Source organism: Bos indicus, chromosome 3 (assembly GCF_029378745.1).
Source record: "Bos indicus isolate NIAB-ARS_2022 breed Sahiwal x Tharparkar chromosome 3, NIAB-ARS_B.indTharparkar_mat_pri_1.0, whole genome shotgun sequence".
In the NCBI taxonomy this organism is placed as follows: Eukaryota; Metazoa; Chordata; class Mammalia; order Artiodactyla; family Bovidae; genus Bos; species Bos indicus.
This window is the reverse complement of record NC_091762.1, coordinates 58,478,792-58,505,610: the sequence shown is the minus strand read 5'-3', so window position 1 is coordinate 58,505,610 and position 26,819 is coordinate 58,478,792. Positions and strand designations below refer to the sequence as shown.

Sequence of the window (26,819 nt, the reverse complement as noted above, 5' to 3'; positions counted from 1 at the left end):
TGAATGTCTCCATCATTGGGTCTAACAGATTGAAGTATAATCATCTTTTACATGATTATCTTCTGGAATAGATTATAAACTGCTGATGGAGTCAGGGATCATATCTCAGCCACACTTGGATTTTCAGTGAATACACAGTGCATGGCAAAAAGGCATTGCATAATCATGGGATTAGAGGAGGAGAACAGTTTTATTGGAATGTGGCTGAACAGGTCTGCAGAGGTTAGACAATGCAGAACACTGTTTCACATGTTAAGTAATTGGCATTTTATTAAAGACTGAGAGCTGATAAAAAATTTCAAGGACAAGGAAGATATGACAAAGATACACTGGCAACAAATAGCTAAGGAATAATAGCAGCTGAAGGAGACATGGAATAAGGAGCATTGGCAATAGGAACACAAAGAAAACGAAAGAGTTGAGACACTGGTGGGAGCTTATTAAAGGGAAAGCACAGCAGATTGGACAGGATGAAGGAGGAAGAGGAGTCTGGGAAAGCTCTCAGTTTGAGGTTACTGGACATAAGTGGCATCTTTCAGTGAGATAAGAATAAAAAGAATAACAGTGTGAAAGTGATGGGTTTGCTTTAGATATTTTGAATTTGAGAACTTTGTAGGCTATCTAGGTGCATATATAGAAGACAACAGGAAATCAATAATTAAAGCCAAAGGGAGAAGCCTCAGTTAGAGCTATTAGATAGCTTTTCTAATGCCTTTTCCTTCTCCAGGGATCTTCTTCAATTCCTGAACCCCCATCTCCAGTTTTGGCAGGCGGATTCTTTACTACTGAGCCACCAGAGAAGCCTGAGGAGTATGAGTTAACCATATGAAAAGAGAGAATAAGGGAACACAGCATAGTATGAGGAGGAACATGCAAACATGAGGCAGTAGAGATTCTTAAAGTCAAAATAAGGAGTAAGGATAGATGAAATTATAGAGAAATGATTGGGTCAAATAAAAAAGTCTTACATACTCGTGAAGAAGCTTGAACATTTATCTGTTTTTCCCCTAAATATTTATTTGGCTGTGCCAGATCTTCGTTGCAGCATGTGGGATCTTTAGTTCTGGCACGCAGGCTCTTAGTTGAAGCATGAGGGGTCTAGTTTTCTGACCAGAGATTGAACCTAAGCACCCTGCATTGAGAGTGCAGAGAATGTTCATCATAATCATAATCATCATCTTGGGGTTGATGGGCTGATTATGATCTGCACATCATAATCATAATCATCATAATGTTCATCATAATCTGCTTCTTTGCCCAAGGTAAATGGTTAACAAGTAGCAGACATTGGTTTTGAATCCAAACCTGATTCAAAAGCCAGTGCTGATAACCTACACTATGCTACATCCTCTGAACCTAAAGAAAGCAGAGAGAAGTCATAGCTCATAACTTGAAGTGTTGTTGTTGTTAACAGAGTAGGAGACGATTCTGTTGTGATACAAAGTAGGGATTGAGTAGATCCATTGAGGAAAATATGCCAGAATAGTGATTGAGGGAATTTTCCTGGCAGTCCAGTGGTTAAGACTTCATACTTCCAATGCAGGGGGTATGGATTTGATCCGTGGTCAGAAACGAAGATGGCACATGCCATGGTGTGGCTAAAAGGAGCCATAAGGCGCTTATTATTCTAAAATATATCTTGAATGAGTCACTTTTCAATATTCTGCTATAATGGAGTGAAGGGCTATCAACATTAACTCTAAATCAGTAAAGAGAAAGTTATATTTACTTTTTGTTCTGTTATTTAAATGAACTGTTAAAGAGAAAGTTACATGTATAAAATTAGGCCCATACAACAGTTATCCCTGCTTTTAATAGAACTTGAGATTTTATTTTCTGAATATTAAATAAAGTACTATAAAATTATTCTTCAAAATATATAGCTAAGATATCAACTTTACCCTTGAAAAGTCTTACAAAAAATACTGAGTACCGATGAACCAACAAGAAACAACCCCAAGAAAAATTACCTCAGCACCCATTTCTCCAGGAGGTCCAGCATCACCTTGTGGTCCTCGTGGTCCCTATATTAAAACAAAATTTAAGACGTGAGAAACAAAGTTCACTCTATATTTCAATTAATACGTGCATATAATTATAATATATCATATCTAACAACACATAATACATTTATCAATGTATTACTTTACTCCGTATAGTGAAGTGAATTCGTTCAATCGTGTCCGACTCTTTGCGACCCCATGGACTGTAGCCTACTACGCTCCTCCGTCCATGGGATTTTCCAGGCAAGAGTACTGGAGTGGGTTGCCATTGCCTTCTCCAGAGGATCATACTAAGCTTTTGGTCTTTCTGAAAAATAGTACAAAGAAGGTGATTTTTAGATTCAGAAAATTATAAGATGGTTAAAATTCTATGAGCTTATATTCCATCACAATTTTGTACACACTTCACTTTAAAAAAATGTATTAATAGGAAAAAAGTCATGACATGGTTGGTTATCTTAAAATGTTTTTCTAAGTTGTTGCATTAATGTTCATTTAAAGTATTCAAAAAGTATGGAAACTATAAAAAGAAACAGATTAAGTAAATCATCTGTAATTCTGTCTACAGAGATGACCCAGGGATCAAACCCAGGTCTCCCGTACTGTAGATAGATGCTTTACTGTCTGAGCCACCAGGGAAGTCCCTTACTCTGTATAAACAAAATTAAATCTTTAGTTGATTCATCTTTTTTTGTTAATAATATTAAGCTTTGTTTGGATTCAAAGGAAAAGGAAAGAAAGGATGTGCCTTTCTTTTTCTCATTCCCTAAATCACTCATTCATTCAATAAACATTTAATATAGTGCCCAGGGCTTTCAGAATTATCTTATTTAATGAGTATAACAATCATGTGCATGTGTGTCATTAGTGGTGTCAACTCTTTGCGACCCATGATCCATAGCCCACCAGGCTCCTCTGCCCATGGGATTTTCCAGACAAGAATACTGAGTGGGTTGCCATTTCTTCCTCCAGGGGATCTTCCCGACCCAGGGATTGAACCCGTGTCTCTTGCATTGAGCAGGTGGATTCTTTACCAACTGCACCACCTGGGAACCTCCCATGACAATCATAGATCTACTTAATATTCCTGAAAAATATATGGCAAACAAAGTAGCATTTTTTAAGAAGCAAATATATGGTCTCCAATGAAATGAAAATATGCTTGAGTTTGCTAGATGATATATTTTATCACAGTAGTGAGTCCAGTTGAACAATTCTTCTATTTCATATGAATGACTGTAACAATGTTTACATGGGATAATCACTAGGGCGCAATAAAATGCATGTGGGACATTTATGGAGATCTTTTCCCCTGTAATACTTAATAGTATAAGTAAATAAACACTAAATAATTAGTGTGTGAAGCCATTTAACTATCCAAAATTACTTTAGATAGATTAACACTTGTTCAGTAAGTATTATTCACTCAGTTGTGTCTGACTCTTTGCAGCCCCATGGACTGTAGCCGGCCAGGCTCCTCTGTCCATGGGATTACCCAGGGAAGAATAGAGGAGAGGGGTGCAATTTCCTTCTCCAGAACACTTATTTGACAACTGCAATTTAATGTTATGTTTCCAGCCACCCAAAGAAGGTGTTTGCAGTTTTTGGTCTTTCTGAAAGATAGTACAAAGAAGGTGATTTTTAGATTAAGAAAACTATAAGATAGCTAAAATTCTATGAGCTTATATTCCATCACAATTTTGTACACACTTCACTTTAAAAAAATGTATTAATAGGAAAAAAGTTGCAACATGGTTGGTTATCTTAAAATGTTTTTCTAAGTTGTTGTATTAATCTTCATTTAAAATATTCAAAAAGTATGGAAACTATAAAAAGAAACAGATTAAGTAAATCATCTGTAATTCTGTCTACAGAGATGACACTGTAAATATACTTGCATATTTCCTTCTAGTTCTTTTGTGGGAGCATATTTATAAATAACTATCTGTTTAATATTTAAGAGTCTATTATAAATGCAAATATTTCATATTATAAATATTTCACAACAAAAGTGTTCAATAGCTATATAATATTATATTCCATTTAACATTCTGCAGTACTATGATTTAATAATTCTCTTAATGCTAGACAGTTATATTGTTTTTAATTCTTCTTTACAATAAAAGTTTGCTTTATAGGCTTTATTACATACAAGTTAGACTGTAAGTGAATGTTAAGTCTGTTACATCAGAAAATATTGCCAAATAGTTGAGATAAATATTTGAATTAGAATGAAAAGGTTGGTATGTAGGTATCACAAATTTTCTTACTCAACAGCACAGCCATTAAAGGTTTTAAGAAGTCACTAATATTTTTCAATTATGGTTTATTACATGTTATGCATAGTATTTCAAAATTTATAGATTCTCCTCAGAATGTTGTTTTACCCTAGTAGAAACACACTGAGAGAAACATGATAGCATTATTTGCTCATAACCTCAAGTCAACTTTCAGAAAGGCTGCAAAAATTAACGTTCCACAATGTATAAAATTATAATCTATTTCATTAAATTCATACCAGCATAGAATATTATTTTATCAATAAGTTACTTTTTAAGTTTTTCATTATTGACGGAGCACCTAGTATCTTAAAATTTTATATGTTTGACTACCAGTGAAGTTGAATATTCTGTCATTTGTTTATCAGATTTTTGTAATATTCTACGTGTTGCCTGATCATGCTCTTTGCCCATGTATTTTGGGAGTCATTTAAAAAATTTTGTAGAGTTCTTTATATGTTGTGGACATTAACTCTTTCCTGTCCTGTTCTACTGCTACCATCTGCCCAGTTTGTGACTTGTCATTTTATTTTAAAAATATAATGTTAAAGACAACTTCGCCCCCTAAATATGTTCACTATGGAACACTTGAATAGACATAAAAGTAAAAATTACCCCAAACCACCATTTAACCCTTTTAACATTTAGTGTATCTCCTAAAATCTGTTTTTTCATAATTGTATTTATTTATTTTTGGTTGCACTGGGCCTTTGCTGCCACATGTGGGCTTCCTCTAGTTGCAGCGAGTGAGGGCTACTCTCATTGTGGCATGTTGGCTTCTCGCTGTGGTGACTTCTCTTGTTACGAAGCGCGGGCTCTAGGACACGAGTTTCAGCAGCTGTGGCTCAGTTTCAATGAGAGATAACCTACTGATACTTCAAGCCACAACCTTAGAAACCATACTTCAGATATTTCACATACTTTACATCTTTCTCCTGTTGATTTTATCTCATTTGGAATATTTTATACCTACTTTTTTCTCTGCTAATCAAAAAAGTTCTACTGTATCTTATCTGGACTGTTGTAACAGAAAGGCTTTCTTGGTCCATTCCTATTTGGTTTGGGTGAGCTTTATGAAACAATAAGACAATCATAAAATTAGCCCTATCCCTTCAATGATATCCCATTGTTTTTAGGCTAAAAATACATATCTTGGGAATGGGGCTTATAGAGTTGCATGTGTTTTGTCCCCTGCCTCCCTTTCCATCCTCATCTTGTACTTACTTCCCACTCGATTCCCTGTGTCACAGTCACACTGGCCTTCTTTTAGATCTTCAGATTAATATATAAGGCTTTCTCCCAGGTCATGACTTCTCTCTGGAATGACTTTTCCCCATATTTGCTTAAGTAACCCACTCTTCATCCTTCAGTTCACAGCACAAATTCTCCTCTTCCGGAAGTTTCCCTAACCCTAGATTAAGATGGTTTATTTTGTTATACATTCCCTTAGATTTTACCAGGTAGCTCAAATATGTGAAACAAAGCCCATCACACCCATTACAAATTGCTTTATATTTTATTTACCAGAGCCACTGACCCTGGGACCTGAATGTCAATTTTTAAGCTTTTTCAGCCATTTAGTCATTTACAGTTACAACAGTAAATCTTTTTTTGTATAAAACTTGATATTATCTCTATTGTTGCCATAGCTCCGTTGATAATGCTTATTGTGACTTAAATGCATTCTTTATTAAGATTAGTTTTAATGTTGTTTCACTTCAGCTAATATTACCAGCTAAATGATTACATCATTGGGTATATGGTTATACCACTTCTGGTTAGTGCTGTTTAACAAATATTCACTAGATAGATAAATATGCCAGATATTGTACTAGGAAAGAGGATGGCAAAGATGAAAAAAAATGGTCTCTGACTTCAAGGAGCTATAGTCTCTTTAGAAGAAAGAGATATTTAGATATTTGCATGATTTTTGATCAAATAAATATTAGAATTGGGAAGGCAGGTTAAGAGATACAAACCAGAGAAAACTGAGAAGAATTTAGTTTGATAAAATCAATATCACATTTAAGATTCTATTTTCGGAAAAATTACACACATAGCCAAATCTTTACTTATTGTTTGAAGAGCTTATCCCACAGGTTAAATATATAAAGCAGGAAATGAACACAGATGGGTAAGAATAGTTCTTTGACTATTAGAATTTTCCCCTTCATACTAGCTAAATGAACTGTGCAAAAACCACTTATAAACTTTTGTGTCGTGTGATGGATAAGATCAACCACACAGTAGTTTCAAAAACTATTTGTATTGTAAATCTTAGGAGCATGTTACTGCACATTACAGCTGATACCATTAGCCAGAAGAATGACTTCATAGGCAATAAAGAATATATTGTGAGAAAGAAGGTGTGGCAAGGTATTTCATTTTCACAGTTCATTTTCCATGGAGAATCTATAACTGAGTCATATGTATGAAAATGTGATGTAAGTTTTTGAATTATTGACCTACTAGCATTTCTGTCAAGTTTCCACATTTTGGCCCATTACGTGTAGAGTCTGGCTTCTCTATATGGTCTTTTATTATAGAGTTGCCCTCATAAATGTGATTTTGTGTGTGTGTATGTGTTGGGGGAGTATAATAATTATTATATAAACAGAAAGCTGTTAAGAAAAAAATTCTGAGTCAATAAAACAGAATTATATTTGTTTAAAATAGAAATACATGAAGCTTTAATGGTTTCAGATAAACAGAACCAAATTTGACTTTATGAAACCAGGAAGGCACTATAAATTATCTTCACAGCAAAGTATTCATTCTTATAATTAACTGCTCATGATAAATGTTGATTTCAAAAACATACCAGCCACAGAACAACAGAGCAATAATAAGAGACAGGTAAAATACATTATGAGAAAAACACAATTAGAAATACATAAAAGTATACTTACTGGTTCTCCTGTAAGTCCCCTGTCTCCAGTACTCCCTGGGGGTCCTTGTAAACCCTGAATAAACAAAGGTAAAGCTTAGAGAAAAAGTGATGTTTGAAAATGTTTTAGTTTTCATACCTCAGCTTTCTTTTACGATCCTCCCATCTAATTTTTCTATCTTTATCTATTCTTTATTTTTTATTTTGTGGTAAAATACGCATCACATATAATCCACATTTTAGTAATTTTAAAGTGTGCAGTATGTGTAAATTTAGAGTGCTGTGGCAGTAAGTATATCCACATGGTTGTGTTCACCATCATTACCACCATCCACTTTCAGAATTGTTTATCTTCCCAAACTGAAACTCTGTACCCATTAAATAGCTCCCTATCCCCGACCTGCCTCCCCTGGCAACCACAATTCTACTTTCTGTCTCTATGAATTTGACTTAAAATAGTCAAAGTAGGTGGAGAAGGCAATGGCAACCCACTCCAGTACTCTTGCCTGGAAACTCCCATAGGCGGAGGAGCCTGGTGGGCTGCCGTCTATGGGGTCGCACAGAGTCAGACACGACTGAAGCGACTTAGCAGCAGCAGTCAAAGTAGGTAATTAAAGGGTCTTATATACATGGAATCATACAATATTTCTTCTTTTGTGTCTGGCTTATTTCATGTAGCATAAAGATCCATCCATTTGTAGTATGTGTCAAGACTTCCTTCTTTTTAAGGTTGAATAATATTCGGCTGTATGTATATACCACATTTTGTTTATCCATTAATCATCAATAAACAATTCAGGTTTTCTACACTTTGGTTATTATGTCTAACACTCCTATAAACGTTAATATACTAGTATTTGTTTGTATCTGTACTTTACACTCTTTGGGGTACCTAGAAGTGAGTTATATGGGTTGATGGATTAATATATAATTCTATGTTCAACAATTTGAGGAGCTGGCTAAACTGCTTTCCACAGCAGCCCCACCATTTTACATTCCCACCAGCATGGCACAAGGATTCCTATTTCTCCACATCCTTGTCAGCACTGATTATTTTTTCTTCATATATAGGTGTAGGGGTGTGTGTGTGTGTGTGTGTGTGTGAGATAATAGTTACCCTGGGTGGGAAGTGGTATCTCAGTGTGGTCTTGATTTGCATTTCCCTAAAGATGAGTCATACTGAGAATCTTTTTATGTATTTATTGGCCATTTATAGATCTCCTTTAGAGGAATGGTTACTCAAGTCCTTTTGCTCATTTTGCCATTGTTGTTTATTATTCTATCAATGAGTCATAGGAGTTCTTTATATCTGTGTGTATGCTCAGTTACTCAGTCACTCATATCCAACTCTTTGTGATCATGGACTGTAGACTGCCAGGCTCCTCTGTCTATGGGATTTTCCAGGCAAGAAATAAAGGAGTGTGACTTATGCTCTTATAGCCTGGGAAGGCAGAAGAGTCTCAGAACCTAATGACCAGAAAAGATCAAATCGGACCTCTCCAGTGTTCTTTATTTTATCCCATTTTTACACCATGCTATCCATGGTAACATAAAATAGAATCTTAGATATGGAGGTATATTCTAAAATGATATGTAAAGTGAAAATTGCTCTGTCATATCCTAATCTTTGCGACCCCATGAACTGTAGCCTGTCAGGCTCCTCTGTCCATGGAATTCTCCAGGCAAGAACACTGGAGTGGGTAGCCGTTTCCTTCTCCAGGGCATCCTCCCAACCCATGAATCTAACCCAGGTCTCCTATATTGCAGGATTCTTTATTGTCTGAGACACCAGGGCTATAAAACTCTAAATCTAATTCCAGGTCCTCTTTGATCCTTCCATTCAAAGTATAATTGAGCATGTACTGTGTACCAGATACTGATGATTACTAATGATATATAAAATACTGCCCTTATCTATTTGCAATTTGCTACTCCTACTCTTCTAAATTATTGCCTTTGGGAAGTTTGGCAATTATATAGCAGATCACAATTATCCTTTTATCTTAAATTTAAAATCTAAAAATTGATATTAAATTGGAAGATATTAAAAATTTCCAGGAACAAAGAATCTAAGTTATAATCATCAATGCTATGTTTAGTTACATATGATTGTCTGATTAGAGAAAGTAGTTGTTGTTGTTTGGCTGCTCAGTTGCGTATGACTCTCTTGTGACCCCATGGACTGTAGGGGCTTCTCCGTCCATGGGATTTTCCAGGCAAGACTACTGGAGAGAGTTGCCATTTCCTTCTCCAGGAGATCCTCCCAACCCAGGAATTGAACCCGTGTCCTGCATTGCAGGTGGATTCTTTACTGCTGAGCCACTGGTGAAGCGATTAGAGAAAGGCAGATTTGTAAAATCTTGTGGACTCTCATCTGACTAAGACCATATTTCAGTCATGAAAATCACATGTTACCCATATACTCCTAAATTAAGACCAGATCAGTATAAGGGATCCCTCTATGCCTGATACACCATTTGAAACATAAAGCACTTAGAACCTTAAATAATACTCGCCCAATTTGCTTTGTAAAGTGTGTCTGCACACAATATTAAGCTTGATATGTACTTTTAATACTGTTAATGCTGCATAAATGCTGTTTGGCAAAGCTATGAAATGATGTAAATGGACCCTAATTATTTTTATCAGAGATGAAAAAGGAAAGAACAAGCTGGCACAAAGTAAAAATTCCTTTTAAGGCTTTTCAGATTCCCTTTAAGGCTATAAGGCTACTGAAATACCTTATCTGTAGTACAAATCCTTGCTCCATGATGCATATCAGCAATGATGCCAGTGGTGCCAGGAGGATAATGACTATAGTGGTTGCTATTTATTGAGGGCCTGTGCTAGGAACATAATGAGCATGATTTTTTTTTAATAACTATAAATGTATCTCATTTTACTGATAGGAAAACTGAAGTTCAGAAGGGTCAAATAATTTGTACTAAGTCAAAACAGCTATAAGTGGAAGAACCAGAATCTGACTTTGAATATGTCTGATTCCAATGTCAAGGTTTTTCACTATACTAAACTGCTTTTTACTTATTTCCATGAGAAATGAAACATTCAGTGCCCTTCTATTTTAAATAATCACGTGTAGGTTTGTATTGGTACATCAGACTCTAAGTTGACCAGACAAGGTTAAAAGCGCTTAACAGAGATTTCAGCAGCCACCTACTCACAAAAGAGAGAAAACTTGGAGTTTGATCACCAAGTTAAATGTTTGCCAAATTAAAAAACAAACAATACTTTCAAAGAAATATAACAGACTTTAGAGTCTCCACAATGAATAAGTCAAAATATTCAAGATATAGTTTAAAATTACTTGACAGGGAAAATTTCCCATATTTATAAGAAAAGGCAATTAATGGAAACCAGACTCAAGATAATACAGATTTTAGTAGGATCACACAACATTTTTAAAGTAGTTAATACTGCAGCCATGAAATTAAAAGACGCTTACTCCTTGGAAGGAAAGTTATGACCAATCTAGATAGCATATAGAAAAGCAGAGACATTACTTTGCCAACAAAGGTCCGTCTAGTCAAGGCTATGGTTTTTCCTGTGGTCATGTACGGATGTGAGAGTTGGACTGTGAAGAAAGCTGAGCGCCAAAGAATTGATGCTTTTGAACTGTGGTGTTGGAGAAGACTCTTGAGAGTCCCTTGGACTGCAAGGAGATCCAACCAGTCCATTCTGAAGGATATCAGCCCTGGGATTTCTTTGGAAGGAATAATGCTAAAGCTGAAACTCCAGTACTTTGGCCACCTCATGCGAAGAATTGACTCATTGGAAAAGACTCTGATGCTGGGAGGGATTGGGGGCAGGAGGAGAAGGGGACGACAGAGGATGAGATGGCTGGATGGCATCACTGACTCAATAGACATGAGTCTGAGTGAACTCCGGGAGTTGGTGATGGACAGGGAGGCCTGGCGTGCTGCGATTCATGGGGTCGCAAAAAGCTGGACATGACTGAGTGACTGAACTGAACTGAACTGAATATAAAAATGCTTACTCATGTAAATAAAAATGTACTTATGATAAATAAACAGGAAATCTCAGAATAAAAAGTGTCTATAAAAAGAAACAATGACAATTATAGAACTGAAAATTAAGTATCCAAATAAAAGTTTAAAATAAAATATCAAGAATAAAATTAAAAGGGCTTCCTTAACAAGTTAGGGAAGATAGATTTAGGTTATCCGGTTTAAAAAAAAAAAAAAAAAAACAGGAAGAAGAAAGACTGAATTAGGAATGACAGGGCCCCAGGGATCTAAGGTAATCAGAATGAATAACATATATTTAACTAGAATACAAGAAGGAAAGAAGAGAGAAAATGGGGTAGAAAAAATTTTTGAAAAAAAATTTTTTTAATTTCCAAATTTCGTGAAAGCTAATTTACACATGAAAAAAAATCAGCAAACCTCAAGCTGGATAAAAGTGAAGAAAACTCATCTAGGCACATCACAATCAAACCGCTGCTGCAGCTAAGTCGCTTCAGTTGTGTCTGACTGTGCGACCCCATAGACGGCAGCCCACAAGGCTTCCCCGTCCCTGGGATTCTCCAGGCAAGAACACTGGAGTGGGTTGCCATTTCCTTCTCCAATGCATGAAAGTGGAAAGTGAAAGTGAAGTCGCTTAGTCCTGTCCGACTCTTCGCGACCCCATGAACTGCAGCCTACCAGGCTCCTCCGCCCATGGGATTTTCCAGGCAAGAGTAGGAGAGTGGGTTGCCACTGCCTTCTCCCACAATCAAACTACTGAAAACCAAAGATAAAGAGAGAATCTTGAAAACAGTCAGAGAAAAATGATACATTATATGCAGGGGAATAATGATAAAGGTAAGTGTAGACCACTCTTCAGAAATAATGCAGGCCAAAAATAAATGGCATGTCATTTTTATAGCACTGAATGAAATCAGTACTGAATGGAAGCAAAAAAAAAAAAACTTTGTTGACCCAGAATTCTGTAATCAGTGAAAATATCCTTCAAGAATAAAGGTGAAATAAAGAAAACCTAAGAGAATTCATCACTAAAAAAGCTTGACTATAAGAAATCTAAAGGAAGTTCTACAGGCTTCAGGGAAATATACCTCTTAGAAATGTGCATATATAGAAAGAATTAAGAGCACCAGAAAGAGTAAATGCATGGATACATTTAAAAATCACTACTTTCCTTCTAAATATCTCTAAAACATGTATTTAATTTATAGTAAAACAAAAAGTATTCTATTTATATTAGAGTAGAATTTTAACTTTGAAATATGGGGTTTATAACATATATAGAAATGTAATACATAAAACAAGTATAGCATGTAAGACAGGATGCCGGTAAACAAATTTATATGGCCACAAATTTCTTACTATTATGTTAAGTATTACTATATTAACTCTAAGTAGACATTAGAACCTTAGGCTGTGACCCCTAAATCAGTTTTTGGGAAACTACAGTCGGAGTGCCAAATTTGGACCATCACCTGATTTTGTAAATAATTTTTTTGAACAATCATGCTCATTCTTTGGGAGAAGGCAATGGTACCCCACTCTAGTACTCTTGCCTGGGAAATCCCATGGATGGAGGAGCCTGGTAGGCTGCAGTCCATGGGGTCGCTAAGAGTCGGACACGACTGAGCGACTTCACTTTCACTTTTCACTTTCATGCACTGGAGAAGGAAATGGCAACCCACTCCAGTATTCTTGCCTGGAGAATCCCAGGGACGGGGGAGCCTGGTGGGCTGCCGTCTCTGGGGTTGCACAGAGTCGGACACGACTGAAGCGACTTAGCATTAGCAGCAGCAGCTCATTCTTTATATACTGTCTATGGTTGCTTTCACGCTATGACACTAGAGCTGAGTAGTTGCACCAGAGACCACATGGCCACAAAGCCTAAAATATCCTGTGGCTCTTTACAGAGATAGTTCGCTGACTTCTGACCTAGAATAGCCACTTAAAAGTAATAATGAAAAGAAGTATAGTTAAAAAGTCAATAACTGAATTAAAATGGAGTTCTCAAAGTTATTCACTGCCCAAAGAAGGCACTCCGGGAGATGGTGAAAGACAGGGAAGCCTGGCGTGCTACAGTCCATGGGGTCACAAAGAAGTGGACGCTCCTGAGCGACTGAACAACAATGAAGAAGGCACTGAACACCACCACCATGACAAAGGAAAAACTGTCATAAAATGGGAGGCCTAAATGCAGCTACGTCAATAACCGCATTAGGTGGAAATGGAGCCAATACTAATTAAAAGGCAGAGGTTGTCAGGATGAATTTAAAGGCAAGATGTAACTTTAAGACACTCACTTTAAACATCAAGGCACAGATAGCTTGAAAATAAATGAACGAAAAACATATGCCATGCAAACAGCTAGAGAGACTCATATCAAATAAAGTAGATTTCAAAATAAAAAGTATTACCAGAAAGAGGAACGTTTTATGATAATAAAAGGGTCTGTTGATTGGGAAGACATAATAACCATATGTAAATACTCTAAAAATAGTTTCAAAATGTATAAAGCAAAATCTGAAAGAATGAGAGTCATATACAAATACAAAAATCGAAGGTAAAGGATTTAATACCCCTATCTCATTCACTGAAAGAGTATCTGTATAAAAATCAATGATGAATGAACTGTTTATAGTTTCTTTTATGAGATTTAGAAAACTAATAAGTTATGTGGACTTTATCACCTTAATAACACAATGCATCATGTCCTTTCTTCTTGATTCTCTGAGTCAGATATACCCACAGATAGAAGAAAAGTATAGGAAATAACATTGGCCCATAGACAAATATGGATAAGATCAGTTTTCATCCAATTCCAAAGAAGAGCAATATCAAAGAATGCTCAAACTACTGCACAATTACACTCATTTCACAAGCAAGCAAGTTAATGCTCAAAATTCTCCAAGCTAGGTTTCAACAGTATGTGAACTGAGAACTTCCAAACGTACAAGTTGGATTTAGAAAAGACAGAGGAACCAGAGATCAAATTGCCAACATCTATTAGATCACAGAAAATACAAGGGAATTCCAGAAAAACATCTACTTCTGCTTCATTGACTATGCTAAGGCCTTTGACTCACAACAAACTGTGGAAAACTCTTAAAGAGATGGGAACACCAGCCACTTAACCTGTCTCCTGAGAAACTTGTAGGCAGGTCAAGAAGCAACAGTTAGAACCAGACATGGAATAATGGATTGGTTCCCAATTAGGAAAGAAGTACATCAAGGCTATATATTGTCACCCTACTTATTTAACTTGTATGCAGAGTACATCATGCAAAATGCTGGGCCGGATGAAGCACAAGCTGGAATCAAGATTCCCAGGAGAAATATCAATAACCTCAGATATGCAGATGATACCACCCCAATGGAAGAAAGTGAAGAGGAAATAAAATGCCTCTTGATGATGGAGAAAGAGGAGAGTTAAAAAGCTGGCTTCAAACTCAAGATTCAAAAAACTAAGATCATGGTATCTGGTCCCATCATTTCATGGCAAATAGGGAAAAAATTAAAACAATAGCAGATTTTATTTCCTTGAGCTCTAAAATCACTGCAGGTGGTGACTGTAGCCCTGAAAGTAAAAGATGCTTCCTCCTTTGAAGAAAAGCTATGACAAACCTGGACAGTGCATTAAAAAGCAGAGACATCACTTTGCCAACAAAGGTCTGTATAGTCAAAGCTATGGCTTTTCTAGTAGTGATGCACAGATGTGAGAGTTGGACCATAAACAAAGTTGAACGCTGAAGAATTGATGCTTTTGAATTGTGGTTCTGGAGAAGACTCTTGAGAGTCCCTTGGACTGCAAGGCAATCAAACCAGTCAATTCTAAATGAAATCAATCCTGAATATTCCCTAGAAGGACTGATACTAAAGCTGAAGCTCCAATACTTCGACCACCTGATGTGAAGAGCTGACTCATTGGAAAAGATCCTGATGCTGGGAAAGATGGAAGGCAAATGGAGAAGATGGCAGTAGAGAATGAGATGGTTAGATAGCATCATTGACTCAGTGGACATGAGCTTGAGCACTGAGAGTGAAGGACAAGGAAATCTGTGTGCTACAGTCCATGGGGTTGCAAAGAGTCGGACATGACTGAGCAACTGAACAACAACATAACAAGTATACTTCTGTTTATTTGGACGAGCCGAGAACTATACGTGCTAGCAATTTTCATTTAATACCTAGTTTTAGTATTATGACAATTTCAGTCAGTTCAGTTCAGTTGCTCAGTGGTGTCTGACTTTTTGAGACCCCATGGATTGCAGCACGCCAGGCTTCCCTGTCCATCACCAACTCCTGGAGCTTACTCAAACTCGTCCATTAAGTCGATGATGCCATCCAACCATCTCATCCTCTGTCGTCCCCTTCTCCTCCCGCCTTCAATAATTCCCAGCATCAGGGTCTTTTCAAATGAGTCAGTTCCTTGCATCAGGTGGCCAAAGTATTGGAGTTTCAGCTTCAGCATCAGTCATTCCAATGAATATTCAGGACTGGTTTCCTTTAGGATGGACTGGTTGGATCTCCTTGCTGCAAGGGACTCTCAAGAGTTTTCTCCAACACCACAGTTCAAAAGTATCAGTTCCATGACAATTTAGAGATGTCTATTTTACACATGAAGAAAATATGATCATTTTGATATTTGGCAAAACTAATACAATTATGTAAAGTTTAAAAATAAAATAAAATTAATTAAAAAAAATAAAATAAAATATAAAAAAAAAGAAAAGAATATGAAAAAAAAAATGAAAAGCTAACCAACCTAGCCAAGACTATGCATTATTAGCAGTATGCACTAAAACAAAGGTCAATCTGACCTCGTGTATCTTTCTATTACAAGCACTGTCTGATTGTTGACAGTGAAAAAATGACTAGAGACACTGAGATTACTGTGCAGGATCAAATGTATCTGGAGGGCATCTGGATTTGTTGGATTGATTGATCCTAGCTTTCTTCAGATCTCAAGTCTCTTTCAATTCAATCAAGACCAAGGGGCTGATGTATGTATAAATCTAAGTAAACCTCAGCAGTTAGTATTAACTCATTTTGTACTGTCATCTGCTAACGTAACTTCACTCTTGCAATAGTCTATGAGACTTGTTTGCTGTCACCTAGTTAAGTTCTAGTAAGAACCATTTGTTTTCCTCAACCAAAAATTTCTGGTTTTTTGGTTGAGGAAACCAGATACCTAATATTATATTTATCCAGGCATATGTGATAAGCTGAACATGAAGGTAAAATCTAAGGAATGTCAACAATGTACAATATGTGTAAGTAATTTAATTTCTCCTGGTTTCATTTTTCTAAAATAAGAAGAACAGACTTGAAAAATTCCCAATGTTTCCGTTCATCACAAATATTAATTTTGTGTACAGTGCAGCAACATGGAAGAATCTCCAGAAACACTGTTTATATAAATAAATGTAAAATAAATGTAAACACTGTTTACATTTATACACTTATATAAAAGAAACTCAGATGATGAATATTAATACTCAGAAATAGTCTTTCAGAGTGACTTCAATTAATAATGTAGTCTCACAAACAAGTTCTTTCCCTGGATACAACCATTTTTCTCTTAAGTCTCTGCTACTGTAGGTTTGACCATTGTCAAATGTAATGCTATTATGGGAAACAACAGGCAGGGGGCAGCAGACTTCATAGACGAACAAGAGAATCCAGTGACATTAGTGATAACTACTACAGCAACTAAAGCAATTTTGTCACATCCTTTCCTGACTATTCAGTTGCCGTATATTTAAACTGTATAACTTTAAATTATACATATATGTATATAACAGATCAAAATGACATTAAAAACTATGCTTAAAATGAAATAAAAAACCCATACGTTTAAGCTCGTGTATTCAAAATTATACATGTATATATGAGTAACATACATGTGTATGTGAATATATTTCTCTTTTTAAAAACATATATTCTCCCCTTCAATTAATATTCATAACCACAGGACTTATGTCCCAGTGAAAAAAATTGTATAATTCTGAGACTTTTGATGGTAGGAAAATATTTAGCATTATATGATATTAAAAACTCTTAGAGTAGGGCCATAGGAACTATAAAGACACACACAGCTCCACACGCCAAGGGTCCAAACAACACAAGTTCAGTTAAAATGAAACCAGGTATGAGGCCTTAAAGAAGTTTCTTACATTAGCTTCATAATGTTCCATTATATTTATATGATATCACACTATATCTTGAAATGGGTTTTACAGAAAAACTATCATAATCAGATGAAGTTAAAGTGTCAGTTACCACTATCAATTTATAGATAGGTACAGAAAAGGCCCAGAATGAGTAAGCAATTTGCCCCAATGAAAGAATGACCTAAGGACTAAAGGAGGAAAATAACTTACATTCTCTTAGTCTAACATACTGATTACTAAACAAGAGTCGTATCAGAGGATAAAATGGATAAAATATATTTATGGTTTGATTATTTTTAATTACTTACTGGTTTTCCTTGAACTCCTCTCTCTCCAGGGTTTCCAGTCTTACCCTACACGAGAAAGAAAATGCCTGGGTCAAGCAGCTCCCTCCTCAAATATGAATCACAGACCAAGAAAAATGGAAGATTTTATATGTTTATCATTAACGTGAAATATTTTACTACTCACAATAAGACCACGAGGCCCTCTTTTTCCTTGATCTCCTGTTTCACCCTAACAAGAATCAATAACAGGTGAGTTAATAAGAATGGGAGTTATGGTCTTACATACATTCACATACCAAAAAAGTAAGACATTAAATGCATATTTCAAAAACACAAAAACACATTTCTGTGAGTACAGTGAAAACTTTATGTACATTTCATAATTAGACTTAAAAATTAGAATCATACTTTTATAAGAAAATACATCAGTGTTTAGACAGGTAGGAAATACAGGCTCAAAAATATTTAACTGCATATGAAATGAGAAAATAAATGATTACCTTGGTACCTTGTATACCCTGTTCTCCTAAGGGACCATCTGGTCCTCTTGGTCCCTAGAGATGAAAAAAATAGCCTGTTGTTAATTTTACATGTTTCTTTTGTACTGTTATGAGTGAGTGAGTGACTGAAGTCACTCAGTCGTGTCTGACTCTTTGCGACCCTGTGGACTGTAGCCCACAGGCTCCTCCGTCCATGGGATTCTCCAGGCAGGAATACTGGAGTGGGTTGCCATTTCTTTCTCCAGGGGATCCTTCTGACCCAGGGATCGAACCCAGGTCTCCCGCACTGCAGGCAGACACTTTAACCTTTGTACTGTTATGCATCTATACAAATGGAGACATTGCCCTCAATAGTTGACAAACTCCTTTTCCTTGTTTCTGGGCCCGGAACACAGTAAAGAATACAGCTGGGTATATGGGTGAACTCATTTGCATAGGAGAATCAGGCCACTGTTTTCAAGATTTAATGCAAAATTGTAAATCAGATAACCAGAGAAACAGCTGATTGAGTTGTTGAGGCAGGCGGCTGTAATATAGATTTGTTATTTAAGTATTTTGTTTACCTTATCATTTACTCAACAGAAATCCAGAATTTATCCTAAAAACAACTGTAAAGTAACTTTAAAGTAGCTAGTTTGTCCAAACAGTCTTCTTGTTTTATATTTTTGGAATGGCACTCTTCTCACTACTTTATTAGGAAATGAATGCTGACTGCATGTTCTCTACCATGCACCTGCTTGACCTGAAAGATGGCTATGGGCACAGAAAAGGAACAGAAAATGCTGCTGAGAATGTTCATGTATGTTTAAAATTTCTGAGCTGTGTTGCTATCAATACTAAATGAGTAATTAGCTGTGAATATTAGTTGCAAAAGTCATTCTCTAATGAAAGATAGTATACATTCCTTGACAAAATTATAACTGTCCTTGGAAGATCTTAAAATCGTTTTAAAGAGAATTAATCAAATTCTACAACCATTAACTGAACACTAACTGTGAAAAATGCGTTGCATTAAACGTTATGGGGATCCATATTATGATATAAGGTAAATTACAAAAGCAATTATAATATAGGCAGAGATAAGGTGTGTTAAGGGGTAAAGCGATTCAAAGGAGGGAGAGAGCTTTCACAGGTTGTAAAGGAAATGGAGGTATTATTTTGACAATCAGAGATCATGCTCTGGAAGAAATTCTAAACAGAGGGATAGTATGAGAAAAGGATACAGAGGCAGAAAAGAAGATATGCAAGAATGAAAAATGTAGTTCGTTTAACCTGAGTTATTGATTACACTGAATTTTTTTTAGTATTTCTATATTAATAAATAATTGTAGAAAGACTGGGATTTTAAAGGTAAAGGAGTGGAGTTTATAGTTGAATCAATAAACAATGAGGAGGCATTGAAGATTTCTATGCAAAACAGTGATACAAATTTCCTAATATAACATGATGATTTGAAGGAGCCCCATAGGCTTCAGTACCTTCTACTGTATCCCATCTGAGGTTAACTTAGTTTAACTTTATACTATACTATTTATAAAGCTGCTTACTGTAATAGGATGCTCTTCCTGGGTGCTCTTGGGGTAACTGCATACCCTGATCCTGTTGGGAACATTCATAGGATTGCAGAGAAGATTCACACTCCATGAGGCTGTATAGCTCCACTGGGCATACTAGAGCCAAAGCACTACAATTTCTCAGTCTGTATTTAAGGTACTCCATGACATGTCCCCCGGAGAAGGCAATGGCACCCCACTCCAGTACTCTTGCCTGGAAAATCCCATGGACAGAGGAGCCTAGTAGGCTGCAGTCCATGGGGTCGCTGAGAGTCGGACACGACTGAGCAACTTCACTTTCACTTTTCACTTTCATGCATTGGAGAAGGAAATGGCAACCCACTCCAGTATTCTTGCCTGGAGAATCCCAGGGACAGGGGGAGCCTGGTGGGCTGCCGTCTATGGGGTCGCACAGAGTCAGACACAACTGAAGTGACTTAGCAGTAGCAGTAGCAGCATGACATGTCTCCAGCTTACTTTTGACCCTATTTTCCCATAAAAGACTGCAAAACTAAGTTAAACTCTGAATGTATAGGACCCTGAATGTCAGATTGAAGAATATGGACTTAATAGATACGTGACTTTCAAAGTGCTATTCGCTTAACAAACATTTATTGAGGACCAGCTGGGAGAAGAGACAAATCCCTGAATTTATAAACAAGCAAATATATATATAAAATTACAATATAAAATGACCATCAGTAGTCAGGTATAATGAAGAAAAATAAAGGTTAAGAGACTAGAAATAATCTAAGGTGGGGAGGGGGCCACTTTAGAGGGGTGTTTGAGAAAGCTCTCAAGTGACATGTGGCTAGACCTGAAGGCGATGAGACTGAGGGTATGCAAATAACTTGGGAAAGATCATTCTGGTAGGAGCAATAGCAACTGCAAAGGTCCTGAGGTGAGGCTTCCTTGGAATGTTTGACAGCTAAGTAACTGAAGATGGAAGAAAAACCAAACTTAAAGGATGACTGGTTTCAAGTGCAATCTCACAGGACCTTGTTCTAATAATTACCTTTACCTTAAAAATTCAGTAGCCTATATTGATTCTTTCCCTAGCACCTTCTATGCCCTTTTCCCTTTTTCTTCTCTTTAGGAAAACACTTTCCAAAATTTTTTGGAGTAGTAATAGAACATTGCTGAGAAAGTATGAAAAGAAATGAGTAGTAGCATTCTAAAATACCCCAGGAAACAAGTATGATCTAGAAGTGTGTCCACTGGCAACCAGGCATCTAACTCTTTTGTAACATGAAATTTCTGACTTTCTTGGATATTTTGTTAATATTAACCAGTAGAATTATGACAGCATTAATATAAAATCAAATTGGAGACGTAAGTTTGCTTGTGGCAGAAAGGGGGGAGTGGGGAGAAGATAAAAATTCTGACTCCATGTTAAGACTGGCAGAACTCTTGAAAAAAGTCTGGTCCTCCCAATCCTTCAGTTAAGGGTTAGTTAATTAACTAAAGCTTAGCTTTATCAACATTTATAACTTCTTTGATATTAGTTGTAGAAGTTATCCCTGCTGCTGCTGCTACTGCTAAGTCGCTTCAGTCATGTCTGACTCTGCGCGACCCCATAGATGGCAGCCTACCAGGCTCCGTCGTCCCTGGGGTTCTCCAGGCAAGAACACTTTCCTTCTCCAATGCATGAAAGTGAAAAGTGAAAGTGAAGTCGCTCAGTCGTGTCCGACTCTTCGAGACCCCGTGGACTGCAGCCTACCAGGCTTCTCCGCCCATAGGATTCTCCAGGCAAGAGTACTAGAGTGGGGTGCCATTGCCTTCTCCGAGAAGTTATACCTGGGTTACTGTATGTGCCTTCTCTGACTCCTGAGACAACAAGCTTCAGGTCAAGTTCTAAGAAGACTAGACAAGCAGTATTATAATAGGTACCTAATTGGGTATAAAGTTATTCTTTCTAGTACTTGCCTTAAAATATCTGATTAGCTATAATATAAAGCTATTGAAGAATGGATCCTGGCTAAGTAAAAAAAAAAAAAAAAAATCTAATCTTTTTTTTGTCCTCTTTTGGAAAAGTTAAAAGTCAGCCACAGGTTTGTTGTTGTTCAGTCTCTAGATTGTGACCGGCTCTTTTCGACCTCATGGACTGCACACCAGGCTTCCCTGTCTCCCAGAGTTTGCTCCAATTCATGTCCATAGAGTCAGTGATTCCATCCAACTATCTCATCCTCTGTTGCCCCCTTCTCCTCCAGCCTTCAAACTTTCTCAGCATCAGGGTCTTTTCCAATGAATCAGCTCTTTGAATCAGGTGGCCAAAGTATTGCAACTTCAGCATCAGTCCTTCCAATGAATATTCAGAGTTTATCTCCTTTAGAATGGACAGGTTGATCTTGTTGTCCAAAGGACTCTGAAGAGTCTTCTCCAGAACCACAATTCAAAAGCATCAGTTCTTGGGCACTCAGCCCTCCTTACGGTCCAACTCTTACATCCGTACGTGACTACTGGAAAAACCATAGCTTTGATTGTATGGACTTTTGTTGGCAAAGTGATGTCTCTGCTTTTTAATATGCTATCTGTTTGTCATAGCTTTTCTTCCAAGGAGCAAGTATCTTTTAATTTCACGGGTGCAGTCCATCCACAGTGATGTCGGAGCCCAAGAAAGGAAAATAAGTCACAACAGGCTACAGGTAACTCTCCCATCTAACAATGTCAAACTACATGAACATTTTCAATCAACCCCGTTACCTTTTTCATAAGGGGCAGGATTATACAATCTTCACAAAACAAGTTAGAAAAGTTTTCATGATACTAAGTTGTTTAGATTGTTTCCTGAGATGGCAGGTATTGTTGCTTGCCTGAGCTTTTGCTATTCTGTCAATATTGTATGATACTTTAAAAGCCACTGCAAGTCATTAAACCATGAAATCATGTGGCTTATATCTAAGAAATAGTTAACCTTGAATTCCCCAAGATAGTAGGAGAGTTTGACAGATTGTATTAAATCAGTAAATGTTAGACAGATGAATGGCAGATGGATGGATAACAGAGAATCAGACGGAGAAGCAGTATCCTTGGGTTGTAGTCCTACCATTCATGATGTTCACATATTCACATAAGATAAAAGTACAAATCACAGGCAGAACAGCACGGGCGTATAAGCACTAGTTTCACAATGAGAGTTTTTTTGTATCGTCTCCATGAAAATGTGCCTAGCTTCCCCTCCAATGTGCGGTGACACAGCTGTGCTGGAAATATGACCTCTTCAGTCTTTAGGGTAGCAAGGAAAGGCTGGGGCACAGGCATCTCCATCCAAATAACTTTTGTATTTATCCCTGTAGGCTGGACAGAAATTCTCAAATTTTTGTGAGTGAAAAACATTTGAAATGATATGCATTATGATCACATCTATAGTGGAGAATAGATGAGAAAATATGTTGATGGGAGAAGATACTAGGTGAGAACCAGAATGGAACTTCATAATACTATATTTTTCCCTTAACATTCTGGTCATCAGTTCTTTTTGTATTCCCAATGTTGACTGATTATATGAAATATTCTCCTGTAAAGGGAGCACTTTTGTATTAGATGAAGCCCTTATTTCTAAACTAAAACTTTGCTTAAGAAATACTGAGTGCACTTTAAATAATTATGAGGAGTCATCTGGAAACATGTCAGTAAAATGTATCTGGAGGATGAGAGAGACCTTTGAGGAGGTGAGAGATGAAGACAAAGTGTCAAATCAGAAAAGAATAATAATTTGCCCAGGGATCACAGGGAAGTTAAAAACTACAGATAAATAAACTTTCCATATGACATGAGATAGCACAACTGATTCAGAAACATATCCTGCTTAAGTATATGGCTTACATATGCCTGGATAACCAATAATATCTGAATTATTTAGCTAACCAAATAAAGGTTTTTTTTTTTTTTTTTTTCATCTGTCACAAAGTTGAACTTTACCGCTATGAGTAATACGGTGTTAAATAAACACATTTGACCTGACCAAGTGCTGAATGCTTGCAGAGTGCAGACCACTAAAACACAGAGTACAGATCATCTTCCATGATTTTTTATTATTCTAAATCTCATTTGGGCTAAAATAGATGTGGCCATCAGCGTTATTTATAGACTGTAAATCCATAACCCAGAAAGGAAAATAGTTTTTCAGAATAGAAGTGAAGATACAGAAAAATTTGCTCTTTTTCTTTAATCTTCACCTAAAACACAGCACATGAAATTGAAGTCATTACTTCTTTGGGTTTATTTTTTGGCCACGTTGTGCAGCTTGCAGGGTCTTAGCTCCCTGATCAGGGATTGAAACCAAGCCACAACAGTGAATGTGCCGAATCCATATCTTTGTATTGCCAATGAGTTCCTAAAGTTGTTATTTTAAACTAAGCACCTTTCTTACACTTGCCAACTGGAAAATGGGAGGGTGTTTTTTTTTTTTTTTTTAATCTTTGTTATTTGGAGGCCATTATTTTAGCATTTTAAAATATTTTCTTCTCTAGCTGTAAAAGTCAAGGTAAAGCCAAGGAAGAAAACAGAGTTCTTAGAGCCTACATATTCAAATTAATCAAGGAAAAATACTCTAATATTCAATGCGGTATTGAAAAACCATAGGCTTTGGAGTTAGACACTCCAAGGTTTGAATCCTGGTTGTGCCCTAGACCTATGTCAACAGTTCATATACTTAAACTCTCTGAGCCCCATTTACCTCAACTATAATATCTGAGATAAATGCCTCCCCCTTTTAGAGTGGTTGTGAGTATTAGTAAAGTATTAGTAAAGGTGCTTGGCACATGACAGGCATGTAATAAATGGTGGTTCCTATTTCTTTAAAGAAAAAAACAGGATCTAAATGTTTAAAAGACTTAAAGAATGAAAGCTTTTTAACTTAATTCTTAAGCATAATTATTAGACAATGATTATATTACCTCTTATTTACAGTGAATAAACTCTTAGTCATCCTTTGTGTCCTCATTCTATCTCCTATCACTCTTTATCATGCTGTTACTATCTCTTGCTATATAAGTCTCTTTGTGAGTACAAAAATAATTTATTTAAACATCTTCACATTCACAATTCCCCCAGTGGATGAAACTGGAAGTTGGGAGTAAGAGAGAATTCTTCAGTCAATAAAATTTCTAAAACACAAAATGGAAAAGTATGGTTTTATAAGTATAAATGATTATAAATTACACTGCAATTAATGTTTCCATCTAATATAAGCTATTTTTGCTGAACACATCACTATTTACAACGTCATTTTTTTTTTTTTTAGGTTAATGTACTTTCTTGATTTGATAACTTACTCTTCGTCCTTTAGGACCTGGAATCCCAGGTGGTCCTCTTGCCCCCACATGACCCTACATGTTGAAAATTTAAAAATCAGTTACAGAATTCACAGGAATATTACAAGAATAGTAGTTATAATCTTTCTTATGACATGCAATTCTCACTGGGAATTCTTAAAAAACAAATATCATATTGGCCTTTCCCAATGCTCTGCTTTTGACATATCCTACTATTTGGAGAAATTTAATTTCTAAGTGTTGATACCCTGAAAAGAATGAGAAGCACTTAATATTCACTGACCGCATGGTTTTTATGATAAACACATATGGCGTGGTAGTGGAGGGAGATATGCACATGACCAATGTGACAAGTCTAACCTGCCTGGTCCATCAGAGAAGCAATGGCTACTTTTGTAAGATTTCTTTCTCATTCCTCTAGATGTTTATGATACTCCTATCACATAAAAATGGATTTTTTCTGTTACCATGAAAAATGCCACAAAATTTTCCAAATTAATATGCTACAAAAATAGTCTTCAGTGAAGATTTCATTATTATTCAGTCAATTACAATGAGCTCATTTTATACCTAATAGTCTCCAATGAAGACTTGCTTAGAAAACAAAGTTTATTTATCTGTATAACATAGGTAGATGAAAATGAAAACAGTGAACTTTCACAGGAACTAAAATCTATTTTTTATCTCACACAACTAAAAAAAATAGCAACCGTGCCCTAGATCAGTCTTCCTCATTTGGAAGTCAATACATGTCTATCAGTATGCTGGAAAATTGGGCTTATCTTCAAAACAGAAGCTTCACAAAACAGCATAAACCCCTTCTGATAATAGTTCTACTTAGGGGATCACAAGGCTCATATTTTTCACATTTAAGTTCACAATAACTTTCAGTCTTTAATCAGCAAACTTTCTCTTTGAGACAAGACTTCATTATTTTCCTGTAAACACAAATGGAATTTTTCAAAACTCAATTTTTGAATAATAAATTTTTCTATGGATTTTTTCAGTTGGAGAATATTAGCACATTTCTAAGAACAGTGCATTTGGTCCCATCACTTCATGGGAAATAGATGGGGAAACAGTGGAAACAGTGTCAGACTTTATTTTGGGGGGCTCCAAAATCACTGCAGATGGTGACTGCAGCCATGAAATTAAAAGACGCTTACTCCTTGGAAGAAAAGTTATGACCAACCTAGATAGCATATTCAAAAGCAGAGACATTATTTTGCCAACAAAGGTCCATCTAGTCAAGGCTATGGTTTTTCCAGTGGTCATGTACAGATGTGAGAGTTGGACTGTGAAGAAAGCTGAGCGCCAAAGAATTGATCCTTTTGAAGTGTGGTGTTGGAGAAGACTCCTGAGAGTCCCTTGGACTGCAAGGAGATCCAACCAGTCCATTCTGAAGGAGATGAGCCTTGGTATTTCTTTGGAAGGAATGATGCTGAAGCTGAAACTCTAGTACTTTGGCCACCTCATGTGAAGAGTTGACTCATTGGAAAAGACTCTGATGCTGGGAGGGATTGGGGGCAGGAGGAGAAGGGGATGACGGGATGAGATGGCTGGATGGCATCACCGACTCGATGGACGTGAGTTTGAGTGAACTCTGGGAGATGGTGATGGACAGGGAGGCCTGGCGTGCTGCGATTCATGGGGTCGCAAAGAGTCGGACACAACTGAGCGACTGAACTGAACTGAAGAACAGTATGTTGGAACTTGTGCTTGTGATTTTTCCAATTGGTCTTACTTCAACGCTTAATTATTGACTATTTTCTTATACATGGTTATTGGTTGCAGAGCTGTACTATTAGAAAGCAAAAGTGAAGTCTCTCAGTCATGTCTGACTCTTTGCGACCCCATGGACTG

General features: G+C 36.6%; 1 protein-coding gene across 3 annotated transcripts in view; it reads right to left on the bottom strand.

The window, feature by feature from the left end:
* Positions 1-26,819, bottom strand: part of COL24A1 (collagen type XXIV alpha 1 chain) — a 394,910-nt gene that overhangs the window by 115,239 nt on the left and 252,852 nt on the right. For all 3 annotated transcript variants that reach the window (XM_070786184.1, XM_070786183.1, XM_070786185.1), the window contains 6 exons: positions 24,957-25,010; positions 18,128-18,181; positions 17,812-17,856; positions 17,649-17,693; positions 7,192-7,245; positions 1,971-2,024 (listed from right to left, as the gene is read on the bottom strand). In XM_070786184.1, the coding sequence (XP_070642285.1) occupies positions 1,971-2,024; positions 7,192-7,245; positions 17,649-17,693; positions 17,812-17,856; positions 18,128-18,181; positions 24,957-25,010 (306 nt within the window). The remainder of the gene's footprint in view (positions 1-1,970; positions 2,025-7,191; positions 7,246-17,648; positions 17,694-17,811; positions 17,857-18,127; positions 18,182-24,956; positions 25,011-26,819) is intronic.